General features: G+C 41.6%; 1 protein-coding gene across 6 annotated transcripts in view; it reads left to right on the top strand.

Moving 5' to 3' along the window:
• SIK2 (salt inducible kinase 2) overlaps positions 1 to 27,865 on the top strand; it is a 131,887-nt gene extending 104,022 nt beyond the window's left edge. The window contains exons 7-15 of one of the 6 annotated variants that reach the window (XM_082476860.1): positions 975 to 1,195; positions 2,795 to 2,947; positions 13,885 to 14,049; positions 21,660 to 21,900; positions 22,367 to 22,651; positions 22,797 to 22,960; positions 23,727 to 23,837; positions 24,567 to 24,658; positions 27,381 to 27,865. In XM_082476860.1, the coding sequence (XP_082332986.1) occupies positions 975 to 1,195; positions 2,795 to 2,947; positions 13,885 to 14,049; positions 21,660 to 21,900; positions 22,367 to 22,651; positions 22,797 to 22,960; positions 23,727 to 23,837; positions 24,567 to 24,658; positions 27,381 to 27,405 (1,457 nt within the window). In that variant the 3' untranslated portion in view covers positions 27,406 to 27,865. The other 5 variants (XM_082476856.1, XM_082476859.1, XM_082476857.1 and 2 more) reach the window with 5 other exon arrangements.

Raw genomic sequence — 27,865 nt, forward strand, 5'->3', positions numbered from 1 at the left:
AATTTAAAACCAACTAGCGAAACTATTGAATTAAGATGAAGTGCCATAATCCCTTCCACTCTTGTATTGGCTTGCTGCATGGGCAGCAGTTAAATTTACTCAGTTTAGATTTTGGTTTTCATCCTTAACTTGCTTGTTCCTGGTAACAGAAGTAATGTTCTAGTAGTTAAGAGGATAGATTTTGGAACCAGACCACCTGGTTTTCATCCTGAGTCCACCACTTACTGGCAGTCTGACCTTGGCAAGTTATATCTCTGTGCTTCAGTTTCCTCAGTCTATAAAATGGAAATAACAATAGTTTCTAACAGGGGTATTGTGGGGATTAATTAAATTAAGCTCTGTAAAGCTCTTAGCATGGTGCCTAGAACATAGCAAGTGATAAAAGGCTAGTTTATGTGGGGGTAGTAAAGAATATGATGTCAGCTCAGAGAATAAGCTAGTGCCCAGGGTTGCAGCAGTGTCATCAGAAGTGACTAGTGTTTCATGTACATTTTTCTCAGTTGCACTGATACGGAGAATAGCAACAGTCCCTTGGAGAACTCTGGCCTCACTTAATAGCCTTAGTGTATTAGCCTCGGAAGTGACTGTAAGGAACTGTTTATTATTTGCTTTTTCTAGGAAGAAGGCTTGTTTTTTTCTTTAGTGGAAATCTAAGTCTGTGTCTAGATATTGTAAGTTGAGAAATTCAGTAAAAAGATTCATTAAGACAGAATTGGATAGACCTACACCCTCCTGTTTTTTCTTAAGTATTCATTCACAGTGATGGTTAATTTTGTGTGCCAGCATTCATCATGTGAACTTGACAAATACGAGTAGCCTTCAGGTATTCATTTATTCATTTGACCTTCTGCTTTCCAGTGGGCACTGTGGAGGATACAAAGATTAACACCATTGTACAAAGTCACATGAGTCAAGTAAATACCCCAAAGTGCAAGGTGATTTACGTGACTTTTGTAACATTGTGTTTTCTGTAGATTGTGAGCACCTTATTCGAAGGATGTTGGTCCTAGACCCGTCCAAACGGCTAACCATAGCTCAAATCAAGGAGCATAAGTGGATGCTCGTAGAAGTTCCTGTACAGAGGCCTGTTCTCTATCCACAAGGGCAAGAAAATGAGCCATCCATTGGGGAGTTTAATGAACAGGTTCTGCGATTGATGCACGGCCTTGGAATAGATCAACAGAAAACCATTGAGGTAAAGTGGTCAGAGATTCGACTAAAGAAATTTTAGGACTCTGTTGTACTTAGTAACTTGAAATTTCATGCTCATACCTGTCATCCTGGTCTTTTAGCCATCCCAGTACCTAGGCCTGCTGTTCAGTGTTCCCTGAAGATTTCATCACACTATATTTATGTTTGCTTTTAATCAATATAAAAATTCTCCCTTTGCCCCAACTGCCAAAAAAATTCAAAAGGAAGTGTTTATATAGGATTGAGAAAAGACAAAGAGGGAAGCTTAGCAAATACAAAGTAGAAAGTTTCTTCTAAGATGAAACATGAAGTTCTGTACAGGTAATAAGCTAGTTTATATGGAACATAAATGTGCAGATATGGAACAAGGCTGAGGGCTGAGCAGGAAACAAGAAGGGTAGGCATCGGGTTTAGGTTGTGAACTGAAGAAACTCAGAAGGCAAAAACAGGTGGATTCCTGATTTGGAAGTTTTATGGGTCATAGAACTGAGAAGGTCATGAACCTGGGAAATTCCTTGGCAGCTTTGTTTCTGTCCTTTAACAGCTGGCATGTGCATAGGATATACATATTTTTTAATACCCCCGCAACAGGCAAAGAACAAACAGTGCTTTTCAGGATGAAGCATGACAAGAAAGACTATAAAACGCCCCCCTGTGAAGATAAAGTGCTCCAAACTGTGCTGCCTTTTCCTTCATTGTAGCCATAAATGAAACCAGACTGCTTTCCTGCTTTGCTCATCACGTGCTTAGCGAGGCTTTTTTGTACTTGCCCTTGAAGGCAGCTGTGAGTGCAGTTCCCCTGGCCTGTGATGTTTGCTACCAGTGCTCTGCATCTGAGCTGCACTGCACAGCACTCATGCAGCCTGTCATGTGGAATTAGACGCCAAAGGATCCGTTGTTCTTCTGTTCCGTTAATATCCTGGGAGAGCTGGCCAGCTAGGGATGTGAAAAATTGGGAAGCGACTTTATTTTCAAGGTTTCAAGAGGGTTGGACTGCAAAAACAAGAGGAAAAAATTACCTAAGAACGGAGACCCAGCGTCTCTCAACGTAGCATCCAGATGTCATTCTCCAGCCCAAAATAATCACCAGAAATTTCCCCAAAGACTTTAATCATTGACTTCAGGATTTACAATGGTTTGGACTCGTGTCGAGGCTGTGGAATTAGAGCCTCTGGGCTCAGGTTACTAACCAACCTTACAGCCTAGTTGCAGCTATGAGATGGGACCATATGACAGCATTGGGGAATGTCTGCATGAGACAATGATGGCATTTTCTCTGAATGCAGAAAAATAAATGGATCCTATTAACGTAAAAGAGCCATTCAAGTCATTCAGAGTTATCATCCTTTATACAGTTAATGAAGTTATCTGTCTTCTATTCTAAATTCTGGAATAGCTTTCGTTTTGAGGCATACTTTGCTTGTTACTTTGCTTGTTTTTAAGAACACATGGCATCTTCCCTCCTTTTTTAATTCATTTTCCAAATTTTATTGAAGTATAGTTGATTTACAATGTTGTGTTTTTCCCTCATTTTTTAGAAAGGTTTAAATCATTGAATTGGTTTTTATGGTTCTCTGCCTTTGGCACTTGTATTCTCTTCCAGGCTTTGCAGAACAAGAGCTATAACCACTTTGCTGCCATCTATTACTTGTTGGTGGAGCGTCTGAAATCACATAGGAGCAGTTTTCCTGTGGAGCAGAGACTTGATGCCCGCCAGCGTCGGCCTAGCACCATCGCCGAACAAACAGTTGCCAAGGTAACACCCCATTAGCCAATAGTCTTATCTGTGCATGTGCCTGTTTACATGTTTGACACATTTTTCATCGTGTAGTACAAAGGGTTAGGATTTCATCCTCTACACCTTGTTTTTCTGTAAAGTTTTTTTCTGTCGTCGTTCACTAGATCCTCAAATGTTTTATCATCTTCCTATTTTTAAGGATTAAGTTTATTTCAAACAGTTTTTTTCTTTAAGAGATTTCTCATTTTTTTTTTATCATTCACTTATGTTAAGAATTATTGTAACTAGCCTGTACATTCAATTTCATTTAACAAATTTTTATTGCAGGTTTACTATGTAAGCTTCTTTTATTAGGCACTACAGGGAAGAGGATGTATAAAAGAGTCGTTGCCCTCAGAGTCATTACATTATAGAAGCAAAATAAGACAACATCACGAATAACCATCCTTCAAAATAGGGAAAGGGCAAAATTTAGAAGATGCTGTGAATATCATTTTGATAGAGAAAACCTTTTTTAAAAAAAGGCAAAGGGGAGAGAGATGCATCTGATTGGGAAGGCTTTCTGGGAGAGGTGGCATTTAAGGTAGAGCCTCGCAGCTGTGTAGGACTTTGTTAGGGAGAGGCAGTGGTTAAAGGCATTATACGTAGACAGAAGCAGTGTGAGCAGAAGTACTCAAGTGGGCAAGCGTAGGACTTTTTCAAATTAATTCACTTGAATTAAAGAATAGGGAAATGAAAGAGTTGGAGTGCTAAGTTGAAGCCATGTTGTGAAGGGCTTTGAATGCCAAGGTAAAGAGTTTACTAATAATTCAGGAAGAAACGAGGAACTACTGAAGACTGTTAAGCAAAAAAGTGATAAAGCTATATCCATACTTCAAGCTAGCAATTTGGTAACATTGGGAAGGATAGATTGGCTAGGGAAGAGAAGAAATTTGGAGAGAGCTGTTAGGAGATGATTATAGTAGTTGAGATGAGAAATACTGAAGACTTGAGCTAATACTATGCCAGTGGAAGGAGACAGGAAGGGGGAAGTGTAAGGAACATTTCAGAGGTAGACTCTGGATGAACTTAGCACTGATCTGGAGAGGCAGCTCAATGTGATGATTTAAAGCAGGGACTCAGGCACATCCCACATTCTGCCGTTTCCTGCTGTGGACCTTAAAAAAGTTACTTGAGGTCTTTCTCTGCCTCAGTTTCCCAAGCTTTAAAATGAGAATAATTATAGGATGTTAAGACGTTTAAGTTAGGTAGTAATTGTTCAGCATTTAGAACAGTGCTATATAAGTGTTTGTTATATAAAGTAATAAATAAATGTTGGGGAGGAAGGGACGACAAATTAGAGATGACTCCATTGTTGAGCCCAAGGCTGAGAGAGTCGTGGTGGCAGAGACTCAGCTGCTTACAAGGAACAATGGATCTGAGTCCCTGGAGAGAGGCTAAGGCTTAGGAGAACTGGGAGATCACCTGCATAGAGGTTGAGAAGAGGAGTGGTTCGTTCACAAGATCTATTAGGATTTCCATCTACTTACGTGAGTACTTACTTTATTTAAAGTGCAAGTAAGAATCATAGTAGGGGACTTTAACACCCCACTATCACCAATGGACATATCATCCAAAATGAAAATAAATAAAGAAACACAAGCTTTAAATGATACATTAAACAAGAAGGACTTAATTGGTATTTATAGGACATTCCATCCAAAAACAACAGAATATACTTTCTTCTCAAGTGCTTATGGAACATTCTCCAGGATAGATCATATCTTGGGTCACAAATCAAGCCTTGGTAAATTTAAGAAAATTGAAATCATATCAAGTATCATTTCCGACCACAGTGCTATGAGACTAGATATCAATTACAGGAAAAAATCTGGAAAAAATACAAATACATGGAGGGTAGACAATACACTACTTAGTTACCAAGAAATCACTGAATAAATCAAAGAGGAAATCAAAAAATACCTAGAAACAAATGACAATGAAAACATGATGACGCAAAACCTATGGGCCGTGGCAAAAGCAGTTCTAAGAGGGAAGTTTATAGCAATACAATCCTACCTCAAGAAACAAGAAATATCTCAAATAAAAAACCTAACCTTACACCTAAAGCAATTAGAGAAAGAAGAACAAAAAAACCCCAAAGTTAGCAGAAGGAAAGAAATCATAAAGATTAGATGAGAAATAAATGAAAAAGAAATGAAGGAAACGATAGCAAAGATCAATAAAACTAAAAGCTGGTTCTTTGAGAAGATAAACAAAATTGATAAACCATTAGCCAGACTCATCAAGAAAAAAAGGGAGAAGACTCAAATCAATAGAATTAGAAATGAAAAAGGAGAAGTAACAAGTGACACTGCAGAAATACAAAGGATCATGAGAGATTACTACAAGCAACTCTTTGCCAATCAAATGGACAACCTGGAAGAAATGGACAAATTCTTAGAAATGCACAACCTCCCAAGACTGAACCAGGAAGAAATAGAAAATATGAACAGACCAATCACAAGCACTGAAATTGAAACTGTGATTAAAAACCTTCCAACAAACAAAAGCCCAGGACCAGATGGCTTCACAGGCGAATTCTATCAAACATTTAGAGAAGAGCTAATAGCTATCCTTCTCAAACTCTTCCAAAATATAGCAGAGGGAGGAACACTCCCAAACTCATTCTACAAGGCCACAATCACCCTGATACCAAAACCAGACAAAGATGTCACAAAGAAAGAAAACTACAGGCCAATATCACTGATGAACATACATGCAGAAATCCTCAACAAAATACTAGCAAACAGAATCCAACAGCACATTAAAAGGATCATACACCATGATCAAGTGGAGTTTATCCCAGGAATGCAAGGATTCTTCAACATATGCAAATCAATCAATGTGATACACCATATTAACAAATTGAAGGGTAAAAACCATATGATCATCTCAATAGATGCAGAAAAAGCTTTTGACAAAATTCAACACCCATTTATGATAAAAACCCTCCAGAAAGTAGGCATAGAGGGAACTTACCTCAACATAATGCCATATATGACAAACCCACAGCCAACATCGTTCTCAATGGTGAAAAATTGAAACCATTTCCACTAATATCAGGGAAAAGACAAGGTTGCCCACTCTCACCACTATTCTTCAACATAGTTTTGGAAGTTTTAGCCACAGGAATCAGAGAAGAAAAAGAAATAAAAGGAATCCAAATCAGAAAAGAAAAGTAAAACTGTCACTGTTTGCAGATGACATGATAGAATCCTAAAGATGCTACCAGAAATCTACTAGAGCTAATCAATGAATTTGGTAAAGTAGCAGGATACAAAATTAATGCACAGAAATCTCTTGCATTCCTATACACTAATGATGAAAAATCTGAAAGAGAAATTAAGGAAACACTCCCATTTACCACTGCAACAAAAAGAATAAAATACCTAGGAATAAACCTACCTAAGGAGACAAAAGACCTGTATGCAGAAAACTATAAGACACTGATGAAAGAAATTAAAGATGATACAAACAAATGGAGAGATATACCATGTTCTTGGATTGGAAGAGTCAACATTGTGAAAATGACTATACTACCCAAAGCAATCTACAGATTCAGTGCAATCCCTATCAAACTACCAATGGCATTTTTCACAGAACAAGGACAAAAAATTTCACAATTTGTATGGAAACACAAAAGACCCCGAATAGCCAAAGCAATCTTGAGAAAGAAAAACGGAGCTGGAGGAATCAGACTCCTGGACTTCAGACTATACTACAAAGCTACAGTAATCAAGACAGTATGGTACTGGCACAAAAACAGAAATATAGACCAATGGAACAGGATAGAAAGCCCAGAGATAAACCCATGCACATTATGGTCACCTTGTCTTTGATAAAGGAGGCAAGAATATACAATGGAGAAAAGACAGCCTCTTCAATAAGTGCTGGGAAAACTGGACAGCTACATGTAAAAGAATGAAATTAGAACACTCCCTAACACCATACACAAAAATAAACTCAAAATGGATTAGAGACCTAAATATAAGGCCAGACACTATCAAACTCTTAGAGGAAAACATAGGCAGAACACTCTATGACATAAATCACAGCAAAATCCTTTTTGACCCACCTAGAGAAATGGAAATAAAACCAAAAATAAACAAATGGGACCTAATGAAACGTCAAAGCTTTTGCACAGCAAAGGAAACCATAAACAAGACGAAAAGACAACCCTCAGAATGGGAGAAAATATTTGCAAACGAAGCAACTGACAGAGGATTGATCTCCAAAATTTACAAGCAGTTCATGCAGCTCAATATCAAAAAAAGAAACAACCCAATCCAAAAATGGGCAGAAGACCTAAATAGACATTTCTCCAGAGAAGATATACAGGTCACCAACAAGCACGTTAAAGTATGCTCAACATCACTAATCATTAGAGAAATGCAAATCAAAACTACAATGAGGTGTCACCTCACACCGGTCAGAATGGCCATCATCAAAAAATCTACAAACAATAAATGCTGGAGAGGGTGGTGGAGAAAAGGGAACCCTCTTGCACTGTTGGTGGGAATGTAAATTGATACAGCCACTATGGAGAACAGTATGGAGGTTCCTTAAAAAACAAAAACTAGGACTACCATACGACCCAACAATCCCACTACTGGGCATATACGCTGAGAAAACCATAATTCAAAAAGAGTCATGTACCACAGTGTTCATTGCAGCACTATTTACAATAGCCAGGACATGGAAGCAACCTAAGTGTCCATCAACAGATGAATGGTTAAAGAAGATGTGGCACATATATACAATGGAATATTACTCAGCCATAAAAAAATGACATTGAGTTATTTGTAGTGAGGTGGATGGACCTAGAGTCTGTCATACAGAGTGAAGTAAGTCAGAAAGAGAAAAACGAATACCGTATGCTAACACATATATATAGAATCTAAAAGAAAAAAAATGGTTCTGAAGAACCTAGGTGCAGGACAGGAATAAAGACACAGACGTAGAGAATGGACTTGAGCACATGGAGAGTGGGAAGGGTAAGCTGGGAGGAATTGAGAGAGTGGCATGGACATATATACACTACCAAATGTAAAATCAATAGGTAGTGGGAAGCAGCCACATAGCACAGGGAGATCAGCTCGATGCTTTGTGTCCACCTAGAGCGGTGGGATAAGGAGGATAGGAGGGAGACGCAAGAAGGAGGAGATATGGGGATATATGTATATGTATAGCTGATTCACTTTGTTATAAAGCAGAAACTAACCATTGTAGAGCAATTATACTCCAATAAAAATGTTTAAAAAATAAATAAATAAAATTAGATAAATAAAAATAAAGTGCAAGTAAGAGCAAAAGAGTTTTCACTTTGTATTTTTTGTTTGGCAGTTTTACAAAATTTATAGAATTATAATAGAATTTTGCATTGGCTTCTACAGAATATGTGAAAAAGAAACCCCAGGAAATTAAAATCGCCTTGATTTTAATAGGTAAATGGTGTACCTTGTTATACATATTTTAATATCTAATATAATGTGAATATTGATACTAATGTGAGTAAAATAATATATCAATAAAGTTCCAGATATTTGGGTTGAAGTATCTCTGAGCACTTGGGATCCTTCAGAGTCGAGTGGTATGGCTTTCAAGATAGAGAGGAGGGAGATAAAATGAGGATTCCTAAGTTGGGGTAGTAATAGTGAAATGGAGGGTTCCCCTTCCCTCTGGAAAATGCTGCCAGGCGGAAGGATAGGAAGCAGGAAAGACCCCATGCTGAGCAGCTTCCCTCCCGAGTCTCTTTATTCTTCTGAAACATTACACAAGTGAGGGTTACATAAACGATTGCTCCTGAGCACACGCATATGTTATTGTACATGATTTCCTCTCATATCGAAACTTGAAGCAAATTCCTTAGATGTCAAGTTATATTTCATTTGGCTTGGGGCTTCTTATGTTTGATCATTTTTTTTTATTACCAAGCACCCCGTGAGTTCTTCTCATTTTATGCATTGATCCAAGTTATCATAGAAAGCTATTTACTGTGACTTAAAATGTTTCTAATTCAAATAGCCATCTTCAGTGCTCATTCAGAAACTTGTCTTGAGTGCCATCTGGATGCTAAGAATCAGGCACTGGGGTTGAAGAAGATCTCCCTTCCCTACGAGACTTCACATTCTAATGTTTAGTACTGAACTTGTTAAAAAATAGATTCCTCTGTTTTTATGACTATAAATATGCTTAAAGTTTTAGTAGAGCCTTCTCCCTTGAATTCTTTGATGTTCTACTATCTTTTTAAAGAAGTGGCACTTGTTACTTGATAGAGTGATAAGGAACTGGGGAAATCACAAGATCCTTTGCAGAGATCACATGACTTGTGCAATCAAGCAGACTTTGGGTTCCATACTGAGCTGAGTGACTTCAACAAGTCAGCATCTCTGAGCTCCAGGGTCCTTAACTATAAAATGGAAATAGCAATACCTACTTCATAAGTTTGCTACAAAGATAAAATTGATTAATTGATACCAGCAGTTCCGTTCAGATAGAGCACTTATGTGCCAGGCACAGTCCCAGCCATCATGGTTTCACAGGTACCCAGGAAACAGTCCCTGCCCTTAAGGAATTTATGGTATAGTGATGAACAACCCATGATTACTACTTAGAAAACATTGAGATTCCCATCTTAGATGGATTTAGAGTACTTATATTTGCCACATAATGTACAGGAAATGTTACATCTAATTGACTGCAGGTGACTATTTTTTTAAAATATGCCTTTTTCTTGTGAATTCTAACTACTAGTTTTTAATAGTCCTTCCACTCCAACTTTCCATCAACTGTAAGTAGACTAGAATGAAACACTCATCCCAGTTCTTCTTTAATTACTGATTAGAGGTTGCCCTCCACAACTGTAAGAAAAAGTCAGCTAGGGCTGCTGTTAACAAAGCACCACAGACTGGGCAGCTTCAACAACAGAGTTTATGTTTTCACAGTTTTAGAGGCTGGAAGTCGAAGATCAAGGGGCCATCAGGGTTCTGGTGAGGACTCTCTTCCTGGCTTGTAGACGGCCACCTTCTCACTATGTGCTCGCACATCCTCTTCTCTGCACATTCAGGAAGAGAGATCTCTGGTATCTCATCCTCTTCTTAGAGGGACACCAGTCCTTTTGCATTAGGTCCCCACCCTTATGACCTCATTTAACCTTAATTACCTCCTTAAAGGCCCTGTCTACAGATATAGTCACATTGAGTGTTAGGGCTTCAACATATAGATGGGGGCGGGGGCAGCGGGCACAATTCTGTCCATAATAAGCATATTCCTATGGGACCAGTGAAGATTTTTCCCGTAGGAGAAAATGTTATTTTCATTTTAATGGTGCCGGAAAGCATAAAATCAGAAGAAGAGATTCAAGACAGTAAACATATGATCTAAAAAGTCATTACAGTTAGTGGACATGGTCATTGTTTATGGCCACTCTTTTTTTTTAATTTATTTTTTTATTGAAGTATAGTTGATTTACAATGTTGTGTTAATTTCTGCTGTACAGAAAAGTGACTCAGTTATACACATATATACACTGTTTTTTATATTCTTTTTCATTATGATTTATCCCAGGATACTGAATATAGTTCCCTTGCTGTTTATCCATTCTGTACGTAATAGTTCACATCTACTATCCCCAGACTCTCAGTCCATCCTCCCCTACCTCCCCTCCACTTTGGTAACCACAAGTCTGTGCTCTATGCCTGTGAGTCCCTTTCTGTTTTGTAGATAGGTTCATTTGTGCCATATTTTAGATTCTACATATAAGTGATATCATATGGTATTTGTCTCTTTCTGACTTTCTTCATTTGGTATGATAATCTCTAGTTGCATCCATGTTGCTGCAAATGGCATTATTTCGTTCTTTTTTATGGCCGAGTAGTATTCCATTGTATATATGTACCACATCTTCTTTATCCATTCCTCTGTCGATTTACATTTAGGTTGTTTCCGTGTCTTGGCGATTGTAGATAGTGCTGCTATGAACATAGGGGTGCATGTATCTTTTTGAATTATAGTTTTGTCTGGATATATACCCAGAAGTGGGATTGCTGGATCATATGGTAATTCTATTTTTAGCTTTCTGAGGAACCTCCATACTGTTTTCCATATTGGCTGCACCAACTTACATACCGACCAGTGTAAGAGGGTTCCCTTTTCTCCACACACTCTCCAGAATTTGTTATTTGTAGACTTTTTAATGATGGCCATTCTGACCGGTGTGTGGTGATATCTCAGTGTAGGTTTTGTGTTTTTTTTATTTATTTATTTATTTATTTATTTATTTTTGGCTGTGTTGGGTCTTCGTTTCTGTGCGAGGGCTTTCTCTAGTTGCGGTGAGCGGGGGCCACTCTTCATCACGGTGCGCGGGCCTCTCACTGTCACAGCCTCTCTTGTTGCGGAGCACAGGCTCCAGACGCACAGGCTCAGTAGTTGTGGCTCACGGGCCCAGTTGCTCTGCGGCATGTGGGATCTTCCCAGACCAGGGCTCGAACCCGTGTCCCCTGCATTGGCAGGCAGATTCTCAACCACTGCACCACCAGGAAAGCCCCTCAGTGTAGTTTTGACTTGCATTTCTCTAATAATTAGCGATGTTGAGCATCTTTCCATGTGCCAATTGTGTTTATGGCCACTCTTGGAGAAACTGGTAATATCTGCTTGCTTGGGATATTAATCAACCATCTATTTATTATAATAACATATTCTTTAATCAGATCTTTAGTGCTGGGCATGCTATTTGAATATTTATACTCTAACTTGTGCCAAAAAGACTTCTTTAATCCCGTTAGTGATTCCAAGAATCCTAAAAAGCAGACCCCTGAATCTATCATTGCATTTCCTATGAAGCAGCTGCCACAATAAAATGTGTTATTTCTCTGTCCTTACGAAGTTCACAGTTATTGTCGTCCAGGTTGGATGTGAAAGGAAAATGTGTTATGCTTGGTCTGGCCCAGCACAATCCTGCCATTTAAAAAGTCACAGCTAACAAGAGGGAGGGAGTGAGAAGAACAACATATCATAGTTATCATGTTGGTATCTCATTTCCAGGGCAGTGTCTACAGGTAGTGCTTTGCCCTAATAAGGAGCAGTCTAATAAATTTGGGAAACAGAAATCAAAGTTCAGCTTTATCCTTTGATTGAAAAGCCAATGATAAGGGTAAGAAGAATGTATCAAATATGCTTTATTCGGAAGTTTAAATTTTACATTGTGGCTAAAGAAATTAATTTAAATGACTAATGCTTGAAAGGAAAAAAAAAATGTTTCGTCTTAAAAGTGGCTGAGGATATAGGCCTGAGGAATGATGATATAAGAAAAGCTATTTCTTTGTCATGCTCAGAATAATATACAGTGTATTTTCTGTCTCTTTTTACCATCCATATAATACCAACACTTTGCTATTGCTATTTTGTTCTTCATCTGATGCAGTATATCTAATGATGTTAATGTTGGAATATAAAGTATATTCTAAATATAGTCATAGTCAAGTATAAAGTGTATTTATAACATATTCCCCCATTATTGAAAACCATCAACCTGAAATTTTAACTGGGAACCATTAGATAGTATCTGAGAACAAAACTGTGTATTCATTTTACAGTCTAATTCCTGTATTAAATTATTGTCGTCATTTTAAGACTTTAGAAAGAAGGAGAAAGGAGGAATTAACATTACTGAGTGAAGGACTTCACATGTTGCCTTTTACAGTCCTAACTTCACTGTGAAGTAGATATTATGACGTTTTTTAGAGGCGAAGAAAATAAGATGCAAAGAGTTTAGGTAACTGATTAAGTTCACACAATTAGTAAGTGATGGAACCAGGAATCAAAACCAGGTCTTGGGAAGGGAAAAGCTAGAATCATACCGTTTTTTTCCTTTTCATTTGTTTGAATTTAAAGCTCACCATCCTATATCCCTTAAAGTGACAATGGCAGAAAAAATACAGGCCATTCCTCTGCCTTTTAGAAACTGGTATGATGATTGTTCCCTCGGATGTTTTGCAATGTCTGTTATGTTCAAAAGGCATCTAATAAATTATTCTGCTAGTTTTGAAGAGATGGGGAGGAAAGGATTATCCAACGGTTTCATCTTCAAAATCAATTCTTGCCAATTGTCATAAAGGAAACTTCTCTTTTAAATGAGGAAAACTTTGTAATACTTGTTTACTTAGAATTTTTAACAGAGGAGACATGGAGAATGGACTTTCTAGAGTAGGTTGACTTCAGGAACATAACTTGCTCAGCAATAAGCATCTCTGTTTCCACTGGGCAAGCAGGCTGTGTGTGTTTCAGTCTGTGTGTCTCTTTCAAAGTAGGACATTCCTGTCCCCTCCGAGTAGCTGCTGCTTCTCTCTTCTTCCTCTTCACTCACACCCTTGCCAAGAAATATATACCATCTCACCCCGTACCCCACCAAAAAAAAAAAAAAAGAGAGAGAGAGAGATGCAGGTAGATAGCCCTTATTGCAGTGTACTTTGTATTACAGTTAGTTGTGTGTGTATCTTATCTCTGGTTCAGTTTTGATCTCCTACTCCTAGAGACTGGGACTTCTCTATTCTTCTTTGTATCTTTCCAAGGTAATATATTTAAGGATATAGACAATATATGTTCATTGAATTGAAAAAGAGCATCTTAGATTCCTTACAAAGGCTAGCTTTCCTGTCACCTGTGAAAGTTATGCACTTCATCATGGAACAGGAACGAAATTCTGTACAACCTCTCTCAGAATAATTGATTGCTAGACTGCTTCAGATCGATACCTGTACCATGTATGTACTTCATCACATCTTTTCTGGAGTTTCCAACAAATCACTATTTATCCTTTAATTGCATCAGGAAGAACTGTTTTATTTCAAGAATTTTGTATATTTATATAGAAAGTATTAATGTTCCCAAACTTTCCATTCTTGCCATATTTACAGACACAAACTGTGGGACTCCCAGTGACGGTGCATTCACCAAACGTGCGAGTGATGCGATCTGCCCTCCTCCCGCAGGCATCCAATGTGGACGCCTTCACGTTTCCAGCATCCGGCTGTCAGGCGGAAGCAGCATTCATGGAGGAAGAGTGTGTCGACACTCCAAAGGTACAGATGTGTTTGAGAGACGCCAAGCTTGTTGGTTGGCTGGAGATTTCAACTCTGTCCACACAAATGTTGTACTTCGGCTTAGCTGAACTTTGTCATTTCCTCAAGTCACTTGGGAGGAGTTTTTGTTGTGCAGAAGACCTGAGAAAAGTATCCAGGCCTAACCTCGCTCTCTCTCCATCTTGTCATTACAACGGTTACGTAACATGTCAGATCTCCTGTGTACTTTTCAGAATCCTTCTTCATTCTCTTTCCTTAACCAATTCCTTCTCTCGAGTTCTAGATCCCTCATAGATTTTGGATTTTTTTTTAAACCAATTGTAATTCTGAAAACAAAAGTATAACTATGGTGCTAAATTGGGCTTTGCCTATGTTATTATGGCCTCTCTTCTGCTGCCTGTGCTGCAGCTACAAAATGATGAGCCATCTTTTTTGGTCAGTTAAACATCTTTTTTTGTCCAGTTTGGACATACTTAAAGGAGATAAGTATTCTGGTGTGCTGCATAAAGTTGGCTTTTAGTATATGGAACATGACAGCTTCCCTCATTTAATGAATATTTATTTAACTTCTAGTTTGTGTTTTATATACTTAGCATCCAGTGATATACAAAGGATCATATTAATGGGCAGGTGTTAGAGTATGTTTAAAATAGACTCTGTTCTTCACTAGCTGTGTGAACTTGGACAAAGTGACTAACTTCTGTGAACCTCCATTTCTCTTGTGTAAAACAACGATACCAACTTTATGAGACTGTTGTGAGGATTAATTGAAAGAATGTGTGTGAGGTTTTGGGCAAATTGTAGATACTCAGCAAACATCGGTTTCCTGTCTTTTTAGCCTCGTTAGGTAATAAAAAGATGACTCAGACATTAGTTCTGCCTCAAAGTTTGTAGTCTAGCAGAAGAGACATGAGGCGTAACTAAAGGTAATGTGCCAGGTGCTGAATAAATTGATAAAACATAATTGGTCCCTTAAAGAGATAAAAAAATCAAAGTGCTGCAAGACTAGAAGGAGACGGGGGAGTTGCTTTTAGTTCATTTGATCAGGAATGTCTTTGGTTTAACTGTCAGAGTTGGGAACTGAGAGGAGGGCAGAATCAGGGTGGGTGGAAACTAGGGTGTGATATCTCGGTGGAGGGAAAGGCCTGAGCAACAGCAAACGTCAGGAAAGCCTGGGTCCCTCTGAGTCAGAGCAGGAGCTCAGTGTGGCTGAGGGAGAGGGCATGTGAAGGGAAGTTGTACAAAATAAAGACAAATAGCCTTGCTTTGAATGGCAAGCCAAGGGATAGACTCTTTCTCTAGGTTGGGGCTCTCAACACAGGAATGTGTTTCAGTATTATCAAGAGAGTTTTTTCTGGGACTTCCCTGGTGGTCCAGCGGTTAAGACTCTGTGCTCTCAATGGAGGGGGCCCAGGTTCGATCCCTGGTCACGGAACTAGATCCCACATGCCACAACTAAGACCCAGTGCAGCCAAATAAATAAATAAATATTTTTTTTAAAAAGAGAGTTTTGGGGACTGCCCTGGTGGCACAATGGTTGGGACTCCCCGCCTCCAATGCAGGGGGCCTGGGTTCGATCCCTGGTCAGGAAACTAGATCCCACATGCATGCTGCAACTAAGAGTTCACATGCCACAACTAAGGAGCCAGTGAGCCACAACTAAGGAGCCCTCGAGCCACAACTAAGGAATCCACGTGCCACAACTAAGGAGCCGACGAGCCGCAACTAAGGAGCCCACCTGCCACAACTAAGACCCGGCATGACCAAATAAATAAAATTAAATTGTAAAAAAAGAGTTTTTTCCAAATGGACCTTCTCCAAGGTAGTAGGAAACAATCGGAGATTTTTTGATAAGGAAACAACATGATCCATGTTGTGCTTCAGAAATGAACCTGGAAGGGTCCGTAGCCTGCATTGGATAGGAGAGAGACTGGTGACAAGCACAGTAGAAGGTTAGAGTGTGTGTCAGGGGAGATGACGAGGGCCTAAGCTAGGATGGTGCCCATGAAACTGGAGAGGAGGGGATGGTATAAATGAGATTGCACAGATAAAACTGATAGACGGTTAGGGTCCAGAGAAAAGAAGTCCAGACCGATAACAGTATTTTGAGCCTTGATGATCAGGAAGGTGTATAGCATTTTCAGAAATAGGGAGCTCTGGAGGTAGAGCTGATTCAGAAGTTAAGTAATGAGTAATGACTAGAGTGCAGTCAAGGCACCTTGATACTGGGCTGCCATAAGCAGGTGTTAAGCCGGGTTCCTGACCATGAGGAGTTAGTGTCCCTGTCCCTGAGGACGAGGCCACTTCCTGTGGACAGTCTGTTCCTCTGCCTGTGGTTGCCTAGCATGTTCAAATCCTCATAAACCGCTATTACATTCTCACCCAGAAATTTAGACATAAATTGAGGCAACATCACTCATTTATTTTTAAAATCTAATTCCCTTGAAAAATTTAAAATGCAGTATGCTTAAAGCTTGGCTATGAGGGCCTCAGGCCCGAAACACAGATTGGGCACTGTCTGCCGTATTATATAGGGCAAGCTATTTTTAAAGCTTGTGATTGTTACCGTAACTAGGAAACAGACAGGAAATGAATGATTTTGTGAAAGATATAGACAGAAGCTAGATGGCATATTTGCATTTGTAGGAAGAGCAATGCCATGCTGGAACTGGCCACCCACACTGGCAGGGCCACCCTGGCACTCAGCCAGGCTGTAGACATCCGCTGGTCTTATTTGCAGACCATTTCATTTATGTCAGCAGTACTCTTTGTGCCTCTTCCCTCCCTAGCACCTCTTTCTCTGGGGCCCATAAATAAACGCACACACACAAAACCGTCAGACAGAGATACTAGCCCTTTGTTGTTGGTCTTGCTTCATATGCATTTCCTCTAACGCCTATTTGTTGTCGTCGTCTAAAGGATGCCGCGTAACTGCATGTGTTGCTCAGTCATTTCTGCTCGCGTTGGTGGCAGATACTGTGCACCTCGGAGGTTTCGCTTCTCCTTCCCTCCCAGAAGTCTTCAACTTAAACTTAAAACTATCAGTAAAATCCCTCGGGAAGTCTGCATTGAAACATGGGTTTGGGATTGCTCCCAAAATAGCACCTTTCTGAGATGGTCACCCAACTCTGAGCAGTAACGGAGACCCGCAGGTGGTACAGAGCCCATACGGAGCAGATGCAAGCCCTGTAGGGTCAGTCTCTCACTTTTGAGAGTTTCTTTGGGAATAATGGACTTTATACATACACACACATATGGACACTTCAGTCACTTTTAACATTTTATTAAAGTTCTATGAGAAAAGGATTTTCCAAGTTACCGTCTTCATGTCCGGATAGTGGAAGGGAACTGTGAAACTAAACTATGAAAGTGCAAGTGTAGTAGGGCTGTTCATGTCTATTGACGTTTCTAATACCTTTTTTAAATTATAAGGTAGTACACATAACAGAAGATCCAAGAAGGATATTCATCAAAAACTCTTAATAGTGTTAACCTCTAAGACTTTGTAAAGGGGAGAAATTACACTTTTACTTCTGAATTTGGATTTTTAAATTTATAATTAAAAGACATCAAACCGGGCTTCCCTGGTGGCACAGTGATTGGGAACCTGCCCATGCAGAGGACACGGGTTCGAGCCCTGGTCTGGGAGGATCCCACATGCCGCGGAGCAACTGGGCCCGTGAGCCACAATTACTGAGCCTGCGTGTCTGGAGCCTGTGCTCGGCAGCAAGAGAGGCCGCAACAGTGAGAGGCCCGCGCACCGCGATGAAGAGTGGCCCCCGCTCACCGCAATTAGAGAAAGCCCTCGAACAGAAACGAAGACCCAACACAGCCAAAAATAATTAATTAATTAATTAATTTAAAAAAACAAACTATTACGAACATGGTCTGATTAAAAAATAAGACATCAAACCAGTCAGAATCACACATGGAAAATTCAAAGAGGGATAAAGAAAAAAATTAATTTATCCATAGTCCCCCTACCCAAAGGTAAGCCCATTTTGACACGTTTCCTTAGAGTAGGTTATAGATGGATAGATGGATGGGTGGGTGGGTGAGTATAGGGTGACTCAGTACGTAGGTAGACTTGTTAAAACAAAATTTTATTCTATTATATGTAATTTTGTACCTTGCTTTTACGTAATATAACATCATGAGCATTTTTCCCATACCATGAAATCTTCTTTGAAAGCATGAGTTATATTTAACATATTGTATTAGATGCACCCTTATTTAACTACTCTTCTATTTTTGGACATCAGGTACTTTAATTTTTTTTGCTTCCTTACATATGCTTCAGGTGAATATCCCTGTGTCTAAATTTTTGACTATACCTTTTATTATTTCCTTAGGATAAATTTCTGGAACTGGGGTTATCTAGTTCTTTCCTTCCTCACCTGGTTATTTGTTTAATTTGCCTCAAGATGGTAAAAATGCTTTAAAAGAAGATGCTGTTGTTTTATTCTCATGCTTTAAAAAATGTTTATTGTTATAAAATAGCATTCTCTTTGGTCCAGAAATAATGTTAATATACACAGTGTTTTAGTTAATCCTTCCAAACAACTTTACTTCCATTTTACAAGTGAAAAAAAAAATGAGCTTTATAGAAGTTAAGCAACTTGCCTAATAAGTGATGGAGCTGAGGTTTGAGCCTCTTCAATATATGCCAAACTTGCCGGGCACTTAGGATACAAATTAAATAAGGCACATTCCCAGCCTCCAGGCTCACTGGCTAGTACTATACCTTAGTCTGCCATGTCAGTCAGCTCTTTAGAGGCTCCATCTCCAATATAGCCACACTGATGTTAGGGCTTCAATACATGAATCTAAGGAGAGATACAAACATTCAGTCCATAACAGTCTGGCAATCTCCTGTGCTGGAATCTTGTGTATGTGGTAAGCTCAGGGGTGTTATCAATTATTGGTGGAGTTTCTGAGAGGCTGACTCCTACCTGTATGCTATCTACTGCATCTGAGATCTCTTATCAGAAGGGAAGTGATCTACTGAACTTTAAGGAAAGGCAAAAACACTGTGTTGGAAAATGTACCTTTTACCCACCCGTATTGTATTTTGCAGTCTTAGAGTTTACAGTTAGCTTGGATTGTTTCCTAGAGCAAAAGATCTCATTTCTAGCAGCTTAGGTCACTAAGATAGATCAGCCCATGTTACAGTCACAAAATCCTAGAGTTTGTTATATCAAGTCCCTGGGTAAACTGGCAGGCAAAGGTGGCATGATTATCACCTGTTTCAGGAACTGATCTTAGAGATGAAAGTGTTCACACCTGTAAACTGAATGAGCTCTAGGGCAGCTTTCTGTTCATACCTCTTAACTATGAAAGGGTCACCACAGCATTTTCTGATTCAGTCATCACCAAGCATCATCTGAAAAACCAGATCATTGTCATCTACCTGTCCCAGGGTGAAACTGAATTCAGTAAACATTGTTAAATGAACGATAAAAATTCTTCTTGTAGTCTAGATGAGGAAATAAACTTATAAGCAGACAATTTAAGAAAAATCGTAAATTGGGGGGGACTGCAAGGTTTTTTGAGTACTCAGAAAAAAGTAGCCTTTCTCTACTAAGGAAAGAAAGTCATGGTTGTAAGGCGGTACTTGCAAAATATTTCTCGCAAGAAATATCTGATAAAATTTTGACATATGCTATAAAATGTAAAGATGCTCAGTAGATATTTACTTGATAACAGTCTTTTCTCTGTTGTTTTTTATTCATTTCCAAATCATCCTTGGCTAGTCTTAGAAAATTTTACTAGTAGACAGCTAAGGAACGTAGCGTAGAGTTATGAACGTTAAGTCCCCAAACCACCATTCTTTCCTACAAGAAAACTTTTAAGTTTAGTCAAAAAGGGAACACTTATCTGGGGACGGTTGAAGGGGAACATAATTGTTGCTGGCCAGATTTCAGAGTTTTTGTTTTCTAGTGCCATGGAGAAGATTGGTCTTAGTCTAGGAAGAAAGCATTTTCTACCCTTCCTTTTAAATGGCCACTTGTCACTTTAAAACCCTGTAGTGCATTAGCTGCCTTATCCAAGTAATGGCTACAGCCCCAGAACAGATTTTATGGAATAACCATCCCCTCCCCCAAGCAAACAACGATCTGAGTCACCCAAGTCTCCCTCTCCAAATAAAGGGCCTCGCAGCGCCTTCAGATTGGTTGCCATAAGAGGAAAGTTTCCTGTGTCTGGCATAGCGATGTCCCACGTCACCTCTCACATACATGAGCCTCTCCTGCTTCCAAAGGAAACAATAGCGCTACCCGGTGTATTCCAGGTGAAAGTGCTGCTGGGAGCTCAGTCTTATGCCTGGCTGCTCCTGAGCAGCTATTCGTAGGAGAAAACTGGATCGATTTCCACGGGGGAATAGTTAAGGTAATGAGGTAAATAATTGCCTCCTCAATGGGGCTTTTACCAGCCAGAAGAACTCACAACCACAGGTTCCCTTTGTGTGCTGTGTCTGCCCCCCCAAGGTGGTTTGCTTGGCAACTGCAGAGGAAGGCGACGCTCTCGCTCCGGAGCTGTGCTGAGCTCATCCCGTGGGATAGGAAGCGTAGATACTGTGTGTGTTGCTGGAGCAGAGAGAATTCAGAGCGCTGCTGCTCGTTAACCTCTGCTGGAATTTGGGGCCTGTGAGTCATTTGTTATTCTATAATGGAAGGCTTTGGCTGTTTGCCATTTGAATTTTTTTTTCACTCCTTTTTGTGGTATGTCCGTCTTTAAAGAATTCTTTTTTCCATTCCTTAGGCACATAGAACCAATTAAAGACTAAATCCAGTGTGCAGGTACTTAAATTATGAATATAGAAGTATGTGTAGAGCCTTCCAGTATGTTTTGCGGTTGAACATTCGAAGAATGCTGGTGACTACTCTTTTCTTAGCTATGAGCCGTGCAGTTGGTTTTGTTTTCTTTTTTCTAAATCTCATCTTCCCCCTCTTCATTTCCCTTATTAAAAAAAATAATAATAACTGGTAGGCCTCAAGCTCATAGACCGTATTCATCTGGAAACCACTAAAAAAAATTGTTCATTGTAATCATGATGACTCAGAGACACCTGGGAGGCAGTGCCAATCTGGGTCATAATGGGCTTCTGTCTCTTCAGTGCTGCCGTTGACTTGCCTTAACTTCTAATCTACATGGTTGTCATTAGTAACCAATATGTACATTTTTTTTTAATTTATTTATTTATTATTTATGGCTGTGTTGGGTCTTCGTTTCTGTGCGAGGGCTTTCTCTAGTTGCAGCAAGTGGGGGCCACTCTTCATCGCGGTGCGCGGGCCTCTCATTATCGCAGCCTCTCTTGTTTTGGAGCACAGGCTCCAGACGTGCAAGCTCAGTAATTGTGGCTCACGGGCCTAGTTGCTCCGCGGCATATGGGATCTTCCCAGACCAGCGCTCGAACCCGTGTCCCCTTCATTGGCAGGCAGATTCTCAACCACTGCGCCACCAGGGAAGCCCCAATATGTACATTTTTAATATTTTACTTAATTTCTAGTTGGCCAGAGGTCTTGACATTTTTGCCTTTGTGGATTCTTCAAGTGTCTCAGCAGAGCAGCGACTGATAGCTCCTCTCACATCCCTCTCACACTGACGTTTAGGTAAATGGCTGTCTCCTGGACCCTGTGCCTCCCGTCCTGGCGAGGAAGGGGTGCCAGTCACTGCCCAGCGACGTGATGGAGACCTCCATTGATGAAGGGCTGGAGACAGAAGGAGAGGCCGAGGAAGACCCCGGGCGGGCCCTGGGAGCCTTGCAGTCCACACGCGGCGGGCAGAGGCGGCACACTCTGTCGGAAGTGACCAATCAGCTGGCCGTGATGCCTGGTTCAGGTACGCTTTCCAGTAAGTGCGGGCCTGGGTCTTCCCGGCATCTTGAGTCTTCCCCAAGAAACAGGAATGATACCAACCAGCCCCTGGAATGTTGTCTATGTCTTGTTTCTTTGTGGACCACATGTAGCCAAGTTAAGATTAGGCCCACTCAGCAGCTCTCAGCGATTAAAATGAAACGTCTCTGAGTGGGCTCCCCCGACGCCCAGAATTCATCTGCATGCTCTGTGACTCATCAAGGACTCTGGCCCTTTTGGAGTGGCCAAGATCTTACGGGTACAGGTTCTGGAGTGTTTTCACCACGAAATTCGAAGCTGATTAAATTGACATGTAAAAAAGTTCTGGAAAGATGTTTTGGTTGGAAATTAAGGGCATTGTTGCTGTGGAAACTCAAGCTGGTTGTGCTTTGTATCCCATGTTCCAAGAAGTTGTGATTTATTGGTGGTCATATTGATGTTGTGTTTTGTCTTTTCTCTTGAAGGGAAAATTTTCTCCGTGCGTGACAACCCCTCCCTTGACAGTGTGGACTCGGAGTATGATATGGGGTCTGTTCAGAGGGACCTGCACTTTCTTGAGGACAAGCCTTCCCTTAAGGACATCATGTTAGCCCATCAGCCCTCACCCCGCATGACGTCTCCCTTCGTGAGCCTGAGGCCTGCCAACCCCACCATGCAGGCTCTGAGCTCCCAGAAACGAGAGGCCCACAACAGGTCTCCAGTGAGCTTCAGAGAGGGCCGCCGGGCGTCAGACACTTCCCTCACCCAAGGTGACTGCCTGCCTTCTCTGCTGGCTCCTACAGCTCTTGTGTTGTAGGACTGGGTGGGGTTTGTTGCCATGTTGGTTTCATACCTCTGGTCACTGAAAGGCCTTGTGTTTTATTTAAACTGTTTGGTCGTTGTTCTTTGTTTCAGGAATTGTAGCATTTAGACAACACCTTCAGAATCTGGCTAGAACCAAAGGAATCCTAGAGTTGAACAAGGTGCAGTTGCTCTATGAGCAAATAGGATCAGAGGCAGACCCTAACCTGGCATCACCTGCTCCTCAGCTCCAAGACCTGGGTAGCAGTTGCCCTCAGGTGCGTGCTCTGGGCCCTGCCCACAGTGGCTGGGTGAGAATAAGGCATCAGTGTGTCCTGATGGTGTGTCATTTCATTTAGAGGATTTACTCCAGTCCTGGAGCAAACAGGTTCTTTTGGAAAGACCACAGCCTGAAGGCCTTCCTTGTTGCTGCCATCTGCCCGACAGGTTGGGTTAGACCCTTCCACGCTGGCCCAGGTGATCAGTACCACATGGAGGCTTGGACGCTGTCAAGCGATGCTTGGTTCCTAGGGCGGATTTTATATGAATTATACCTCTTAGAGTCTCCCTTGAACTCCCCTCCCTTCATGCACACACACACCGAAATTACAAATAATAGTACAAATGAGACGCTTGTTGCCACTACTTTTGATGTGCTATCACTTCACTAAATATTATAAGCGAATTATTTATGCTAAAAATACAAAAAATATTGCTGTTTGTTTAATACATTTTATTTGAGCCCATTTTCAGTACATCAGGGATATTATAGCATTTGGTGCCCACATGAAGGTAATAAGCTTCTGTTGACATAGGGGGCCTTTGCTCCAGTACTGACTAGGTTATCGTTTACTACGGGTAATGCATGTACACACTTTCTGCAAAGTGATTGACCCTCAGCCTACTAGTTGCTGTAAAAGCATGGAGGATTATGTCTTAGCAGAGTTGGAGTTCCCCTTGGACATTTGCCAAGGTGCTTAAACTGAGATTTGGAACTTTCTCCCACGTGGGAAATTGAAAGTGTCTCCACCCCTCGCTCCTCAGGAAGAAGCTCCTCCTCAGCAGAAGAGCGTGTCTGCGCTCCCGGGCAGCGCGCACCCGCAGCTCTCCCAGCGGCACAGCCTGGAGGCCCAGTACCTGCAGCACAGACTCCAGGTGGGATCCTCCCCCTTGTTGTCCAGCTCACTTTGTCCATCCCGAACCTGCCTGTCTGCAAAGCAGGAACCTGTTTTGCTTGGTATTTTTTTAGGGCAGCTGCTTAATTCCTTTATAGGCAGGTGGGTCTGACTCCGCACTTGTAGTTTCTAGAAACATGTTCAGACTTAGCCTTATGCTCTGTCTTGGCAGCAGAAAAGGTCTTTCCTCAGACCCCAGGAAAGGGTACTGCCACTGAGCAGCAGGAAAGGGAACCCTGGCTTCTTTGCTTCTATGTTATGCCTCTTAGTGAATAATAAGTAAAATGGAAATCTCAAGTCAGCAAAAAATGTACTATCAGCTCTCTATTGGTGCCCACAAATCTTTAAAAATGATGCAACGTAGATCCCATAAAGAATGAATCATTTGTTCATTCAGCAGGTGCTGTGGCCTTTGCTATAGATCTAACTCCACTTTTCTCATTGTTTTTAGTCTCCATGAACCTCCCGGTCCTAGAGGACTTTTAGAGACAGAAAAGTGAAGCAGGTTAGAGCTGAGACAGCCCAGGCCTGCTGACCCAATGCTGCTGGGCCACAGGTTCTCCCAGGGTCTCAACGAGCAAGTGTCAGTCCCTGCATCCTGCGCAGATTCTGGAGGACTCACTTGGCTTCGTCCTCCAGGCAGAAGGACAGTCTAATGACTGCGTCCTAGATGACAACATGTCACGCTTGTATTTTTCTGCTCTTCCAGAAGCCCAGCCTTCTGTCAAAAGCCCAGAACACCTGTCAGCTTTATTGTAAAGAACCACCACGGAGCCTTGAACAGCAGCTGCAAGAACACAGGTGAGAGATGGTGGTTGGCCAAAGAAATCACTTTCTTTGTGGCAGACTTAAGCTGGGTATGTTGTCCTTTCCCCTAGTGTTTGCCTGTACCAGGAAAAGAGGTTTCAATCCGCTAACATGGGTATTCCACTGTCCGTGGACTATAGGCCTGTCAGGGAGTAGCAGCCCTGAGCGGCTCTGTTTTCTTTTTCTCCTAGTGTTTCCCCTTTGGGCTATGAATAGACCTAAGCCTTCAGGATCCGTGAGCTACTGCAGCTTAAGTGGGTTATACTGGAGAGAAGGCCTCCATCCTCCCTTGTAGTAATCCCGTGCCCCCAGGCCTCACTAGTAGAAACGTCTTGGCCAAGGTAGAGCTACCCTAATCCATCAAGCTACAGACACCCACAGAGACCAAGGTGTCAGCCCCGCTTCAAAACACTCCAGATGGGAAATCAGCCTCTTGTTTCATAGGGAGGAAAAAAGAGTCTCAGAGAAAAGGAATTCGTGTTCACTTGAGGACTGAGGGATCAGCCAGAATTGGGGGACAAAAAATAAGATTGGGTTTAAGAAACCAAACATGACTGGTTCCTACCCCCACTTTTTTTTTTTTCCTGCCGTGGGAAAGAGAGAAGTGGGAGGACGGACACTAATGACTGATACTGGATTTACATTAAAATTGCCGTCACTGAAGAAGATTTAAAATTCTTTCTTTTGGTATTGCCAACTTAGACTCCAACAGAAGCGGCTCTTCCTCCAGAAACAGTCTCAGCTGCAGGCATATTTTAATCAGATGCAGATAGCAGAGAGCTCGTACCCGCAGCCCCTTCCCCACCAGGAGACACCGCCGCCATCCCAGCAGCCGCCGCCCTTCAGCCTGACCCAGCCCCTGAGCCCCGTCCTGGAGCCTTCCTCGGAGCAAATGCAGTACAGCCCTTTCCTCAGCCAGTACCGGGAGATGGGGCTGCAGCCGCTGTCCGCCACGCCAGGTCCCCGGGCTGCTCCCCCGCCACCGCCACCGCCGCACTCAGGGGCCGCCCGGGCACCCTTACCGTTCTCCTATCAGACTTGCGAGCTGCCAGGCGCGGCCTCCCCCGAGCCAGACCGCCCCGCTCCCTGTCAGTACTCCCTGGACGGAGCCCAGCAGAGCGGCATGGCGGCGCCGGGCTGTCCCAGGAGCTCAGGACTGCAGGAGGCCCCCTCCAGCTACGACCCTCTAGCGCTCTCGGAGTTCCCTGGACTCTTTGATTGTGAAATGCTGGAAGCCGTGGACCCACAGCACAGTGGCTACGTCCTGGTAAATTAACCTCAGCGCAGGAAGTGAGGCGGGTCAGGTGAAGAGCGTGTGTATTTCTATTTTTATTCCAGCCTTTTCAATTTAAAACTTATTTTCCCCCCCTCTCCCTGATGGGGAAAAAGTCAAGTCGCCCAACTGGAATCAGAGGGCCTGGCCGGGTGGATGTTGCTTCCTCCTGGCTCCGTCCCACCACGGTTTTCTGTGGCAAGTGCTGGAACATAGTTGTAGGCTGCAGCTCGTGCCCTTAGGTCAAGTGGAGCAAACTCTCATCAGAGGCATCAACAAAAGTTTTATAAGAAGAAGACATCCAGACCTAGGTTTTACACAGAACTACATCAGTTCATTATCGAGGGAAACCTTGGCGAAAGCAGGAAAAAATGTGTACCGTTACATATAGGCAAAAAAAAAAAAAAAAAAAAAAAGGCAATACATTTTTCACTGAAACCAAGCAACAGCATGTTCCTTAAAGGCAAATCAAGAATACGTAATGAAATTTGATGCACAGGAAATAAAAGAAAGTTGTACTTTGTCAGTGAATCATAAGTTCTAAGCTGCTGATGTAATTTGTCCCCAAGCGGTAAGAGCGTGAGCTTTGTTTCAGGGTCCACTGAGTAACAGCGGGAACGCACCCCTGAGACTGGCAGTCACCTCCATCTGAGAGTAGGTGACACACCTCTTCAGAAGGTGCCCTGGGTCACAGAGTGTCACAGTGTCCTCGGAGCTCCAAAGGTGTCACCTGTGGAACCAAGAGATGCACCGCAGTGGAGACCAGGGGCAGGAAACTCAAGAAACCGTCAAGAGCAGCTGCCCTGGGCCGGGGAAGACGGGCTCTTCCTGCACAGTCTTCTGTGGAGACTTCTGGTTTGGGGCAGTTGGTCTTTAGAGGACCTAGCGTCTCTTTTAAAATGTAATAACTACTTTGACTTTACACTAGATGTTGCTAGTCGTTTATTGAGCTTTGTATATTTGGACAGTTTCATATAGGGCTTAGAAATTTTAAGGACGAGAAAAATGAACTTTTATCTCCCATGTGAAGTGGTAGTGCTGTGCCTTTTTCCCCCCAGATCATGCTTTAATGATTTCTTTTCTGTAGAAACCAACAGTTTTCCATTTATGTCGATGCTAAATCCAAAGTCACTTCAGAGTTTGTTTTCCACCATGTGGGAATCACATCCTTAATTTCCTTAGAGTTTTGACTTGCAATGAAATGTTCAAGTATTACAGCAATATTCAAAAGACCACAGATGTGTTAACCATTTAAGCAGATCGTCTGCCAAACACAGTGTATATTATTAACCCTTACGATCCAATCATCAGAATAAGTAAAAAAGATGCTACGGCTAGTTGACTGTATACTGAGAAGTAAGGAGTAACCTGTCATTTGGACAGTAACATCCAAGTGTTACAAATTCAGTGTTATTTACAAAGTCTATCGTTTCTGTCCTTTAGAATGGCTTGTCCTATCAGCAGATGAATGCGTTAAGCACAAAGCATCTTCCTTAAAGCACAAAGAAGAGAGATACTACACTGATGCTGCATCTAGAAAACACCTTTAAGTTGCCTTTCCTCTCTGTAGTACGTGTCCAGGCAGGTGGGGAGAAACATGGAAGGTCTAGGAGTTCTGTCCTGGCTCCTCTTGGTGCCAGGACGCTCCACAGAGGCCCTCTGCTTGGGGTTGGACTCCGGGTGTGAGCAAGGAAGGGTGGTGTGGAGGACTCATTTTTGTGATTTTTGTGACAACACGCAGTGAAAACCCAGGAAGAAAGAATTAGGTTCCTTCTGCGGATTGTTTATTCCTCCTCATGCTTAAGTTTGATGATTTCATGAAATAGACAACATCATTTCATTTAAGAGATCCTTTCATTAAGATCTCTAATCTGTTTTAAGTCTTTGCAAAATAAGGCAGTTATAAAACAGGGCTTGATTTGTTTAGA

This window comes from Balaenoptera physalus (genome assembly GCF_965194825.1).
Source record: "Balaenoptera physalus genome assembly, chromosome: 10".
Taxonomy (NCBI): domain Eukaryota; kingdom Metazoa; phylum Chordata; class Mammalia; order Artiodactyla; family Balaenopteridae; genus Balaenoptera; species Balaenoptera physalus.